The following is a 3,936-nucleotide window of genomic DNA, read 5'->3' as shown; positions in this document are numbered from 1 at the left end:
TGGCATGAGGCCGTATTAGTGCTAAACATCCCACGAGGAGATGGGAGATGGATAGTCGATGTGGCTTTCAATAGAGTGCGGACGTCCACCTAGCAGTCCGGACCAGGGTGTGGCGGGCCCATCGTACTTACAGACTTATTTGATTCAGCAGAGGTCGGCCAACCATTATCGGGTCCCGCCTTCGGGCTGCACAACCTGTCATGGGGGGTAATACATGACATTAGCTAGTTATTCATCCTAGGTATATTTTCAGTATTACGAGTTATATCATATGTTTATGTATGTTATGAATTATTAACGAATATGAAAATACATGATTATCCAGCATGATATTATGATTACTTCCAGAGTTATGAAATGTATTGTATAGGTATAAGCACTTTAAATATTCAAGTTTACTTTCCCTTACTGAGAAGTGTCTCACCCCCAACATTATTAAATTTTTCAGGAGCCCCAGAGAGACCGGCGGGTCAAGGCCGTCGTTAAGTTAGTGAGATTACCAATGAGAAGGGTAAGATTTTGTACTAGGGTTAGAGTTATTTTGTGTGACCCTAGAGATATTTTGATGTATATGGATATGTATAGAAGTATAATATTATAATGTTATAAAAGCTATGGTATTATGTTTTATGGATGGATGTATAGATTTTTATGTTTGCTGTTGTTAGGTTTTTTGCTGTGTATTACAGGTGTCCCCGTTACCCACGGGTTCGAGTTGACCATTTTATTTATTATGTGAGATTGTATGTTTATAAATTGAGGGACGTTACACCCTAGTGCAGCACCAAACTTACGGATCAGCATCTTCTGCCCTCAGGTCTCACTGATCAGAGTAAAGTCTAGATACGAACATGGTTCTATGCTTCAGTTAGACGTTCGACCAACCCGACCCCCGGGATATATCTCCATTACCATCCACGGTTCCCGCTGACTCATAGAAAACTCTCACCATCCACGGTTCCCGTTGATTCACAGAATAAACTCTCATCATCCACAGGAACTGCTAATTCCGTAAGTGTATTTACCTAAAATTGAATTCCTAATACTCCTTCTTACTTGCTGATGTCTTTTGACCGAACCATGCCGTTGGGGCAAACACATTATTTTACACATAAATTAGTCTTGTTTATTAGTCACGACACGTCATATTTTAAAAAATTAATTATATTTTTAAAATTATGGATATTTTTAGGTTAAGTTATGAATACTAATGCACTAACCACCAAATTATTTGATTACCGTCTAAAAACTGAAAGACTAATGAAGCGCAATAAATCAGGCTGACTTAATAACCATATTTGTGTGCCACGTGGCAGCCATGGTTCTCACCAAGTTTTTCTTCTCTTCTTCTCTTCCTCTCTCCCCGGTCCAACACCTGTACCACCTCCAATAGTCTCGCGCTGCATGTTAGCACCTCCCAGGGCTCCACCAACACACGTCACCAACTTCTCTCTCTCTCTCTCTCTCTCTCTCTCTCTCTCTAGAGAATAAATTCTCAGCAACCCGTCCAAGGCCCAAAGCCCTATAACCAAAACCAGACCTTCCGTTCGGTTGTTGATTGCAGAATCTCTCTCTCTCTCTCTCTCTCTCTCTCTCAGCCTTAGCTATGAAGAAGCTGTACCGCAAAGGGACGGTCCATCCTTCCCCGCCGCTCATCTCCGACCACCTGGCGTTCCTACCTGCAGCCATCCTCACCCTGACGGTCGCGCTCTCGCCGGAGGACAGAGAGGTGCTGGCCTACCTCATATCCTGCTCCGGCAGCTCTCCCGTCGTCCGGAGGAACAACAACCAGAGCAAATCGGGCGCCTGCAAGGGTGGTGACCACCCTACGCTCTTCAACTGCAGCTGCTTCCGGTGCTACACGAGCTACTGGGCGCGTTGGGACTCGTCCCCGAACCGCCAGCTGATTCACGAAATCATCGACGGGTTCGAGGACTGGCTGGTGGCGCAGAGCAAGAGCGGCAACGCCGGCAAGAATAAGAAGCAGGAGAGGAGGAATAACAAGAGGGGTTTTAAATTTAATGAACCGTCGGAGGATTCGAAGAAGCGACCTGAACTCGGATCGGGTCGCCGGGCAGAGTCCGGCGAGGCAGACTCGGCGACGGCGGCGGAAGGCGGCGCTGGCGGTGAAGGTTGCGACGGCGGTGGAGACGCGGAGGAAGGGCTGGAGAAAGGTTCGGTGAGAAAGCTGGTGAGCTATATCGGGGAGAAGATTTGGAATGTTTGGGGGCCATGAAAATCGGAAGGAAAATAACATGAAAAGGTGGGAGTTCAGTTCCAGTTTTTCTATCTGTAGATTAAGTTTTTGATTTTCCATTTCTTTATCCTTCAATTTCTCTTTCTCCTCCCTGATCATCTGTACATATAAATTAGCTTTTCTACAAATGTAAAATTTGGCCAGTTTTGGATGCATAATATATTTCAAGTTTCTCATCTTCTTCAACCTCTCTTCCTCCCTCCATGATTGAAATCAGTTGAAGCTTGAAACCCAGAAGATAAAATAAAGATAAAATGGTGGTTTCTTTGCAGAATCGATCATGAGTTTTTTGAGTTTTCCATGGAATCATGATTCTGTGACTATTTTGTTTACAATTGAAGCAGGCAACTGAGAGTGAATCAGTGAAAGTTATCGCTTATGACCATCACTGTTCATCATTGGGGATTGTGTAAAATTTAAGTACAAATCACCCAAAAAAAAAAGATTAACAATATAGAATGTTTGATTGATTATAATTTCTCTAATTTTCCCAACTTGGGAAAATTTTCCTCAATTAAAAACTTTCATTCTGGGAAATTATGATGCCAAATTTATACCTTTTAAAAGTTTTTTTCCTCGAACTCGTCTCAATTAGAGTCTTTCATGTTCATCTATGGAATTTGGAGTTGGATTAGATACGGGTTTTCTATAAATTTTCCATGTTTGGTAAATTTTTATTTCTGGAGTAATAGGTTAAAATTGTGATTTGGGGGAAGTGAGATTTGGTCCATTTGGACTCCCAAGTTTGCACAATTGCACATGCCATTGCATGGTGCAAAGAGAAGAAGAGGAAGATGACGTCGCTTCTTCCGAGAAGGTAGAAGACAGACCTAGTAACGACGTCGTTGTGTACATTGTACGCGGCCTGCTTGAGTTTTGTCATCCGAAATTGGAAGTTGGAACCAAAATTAAAAAAATTCTCATTTTCATCTTTAAATCATTATATTATAAAAATATGATTAAAATAAGAATTTTATTAGGCATGATAATTAAAAAATAGTAAAAATATTTTAATAATTGGTTTTAATATTATTTTTTTATAATTGTATTTAAATTTATATGATTATTTATTTTTATTTTTATTTTTAATTTAAAAGTGTATAAAATGATATTTATGGATATTTAAATTTTTAGTAATAGGTTGTGAAAATAATCGAAAATTATAATTTTTAATTTGTAATTTTTTATTGAACAACTGAAAATAGACAATAGAAATAAAAAACTGAAAAAAATATATATATGCATTTTTATCATCTGTGTTTTTTAACTGTGAAGAAACAGGAAACTATAATGACACAAAACAGGTGTTGTTCCCACCCCTTTAAAGTATGAATAGTGTGTTAGAATTATTATTATTATTTTGTTTTCGTTTTTTGTGTTTGTCTAGAATAAATAATTGAACAATGAACCAAAAAAAAAAAAAAAGCTTTGATGAAAATGAAATGGAGAAAGAAACTAGTTTATTGTCACTTTGGATGATTTGAGCATGTAATTATTTAAAAGCATAAAACTCAATTTCTCACATCTAAATTGGCATTTTCACTGTCTTTCACAGTTGCAATTTTTTTTTTTTAATAAAGCTGGAAGCTACCCACATAACGGTTTCGTTCCAAATTTATTAATACTCTTACTTATGTCCAAGGAATACCGTAAAAGCAAAAGAACACTTGAGACTTACA

The 3,936-nt window shown here is 38.7% G+C and overlaps 1 protein-coding gene across 1 annotated transcript; it reads left to right on the top strand.

The window, feature by feature from the left end:
- Positions 1-1,441: 1,441 nt before the first annotated feature.
- LOC131153406 (uncharacterized) lies at positions 1,442-2,443 on the top strand. Its single transcript, XM_058105690.1, has one exon. The coding sequence runs from the start codon at positions 1,607-1,609 to the stop codon at positions 2,234-2,236; it is 630 nt and encodes a 209-aa protein (XP_057961673.1). The 5' UTR covers positions 1,442-1,606; the 3' UTR covers positions 2,237-2,443.
- The last annotated feature ends 1,493 nt before the right edge of the window (positions 2,444-3,936 follow it).

This window comes from Malania oleifera, chromosome 4 (assembly GCF_029873635.1).
Source record: "Malania oleifera isolate guangnan ecotype guangnan chromosome 4, ASM2987363v1, whole genome shotgun sequence".
In the NCBI taxonomy this organism is placed as follows: domain Eukaryota; kingdom Viridiplantae; phylum Streptophyta; class Magnoliopsida; order Santalales; family Ximeniaceae; genus Malania; species Malania oleifera.
The sequence above is the reverse complement of the archived record's forward strand: the minus strand, read 5'-3'. Positions and strand labels throughout refer to the sequence as shown.

Coding starts and splice junctions, on each gene's coding strand:
- LOC131153406 (XM_058105690.1), top strand. CDS start 1,607: ATGAAGAAGCTGTACCGCAAAGGGACGGTCCATCCTTCCCCGCCGCTC.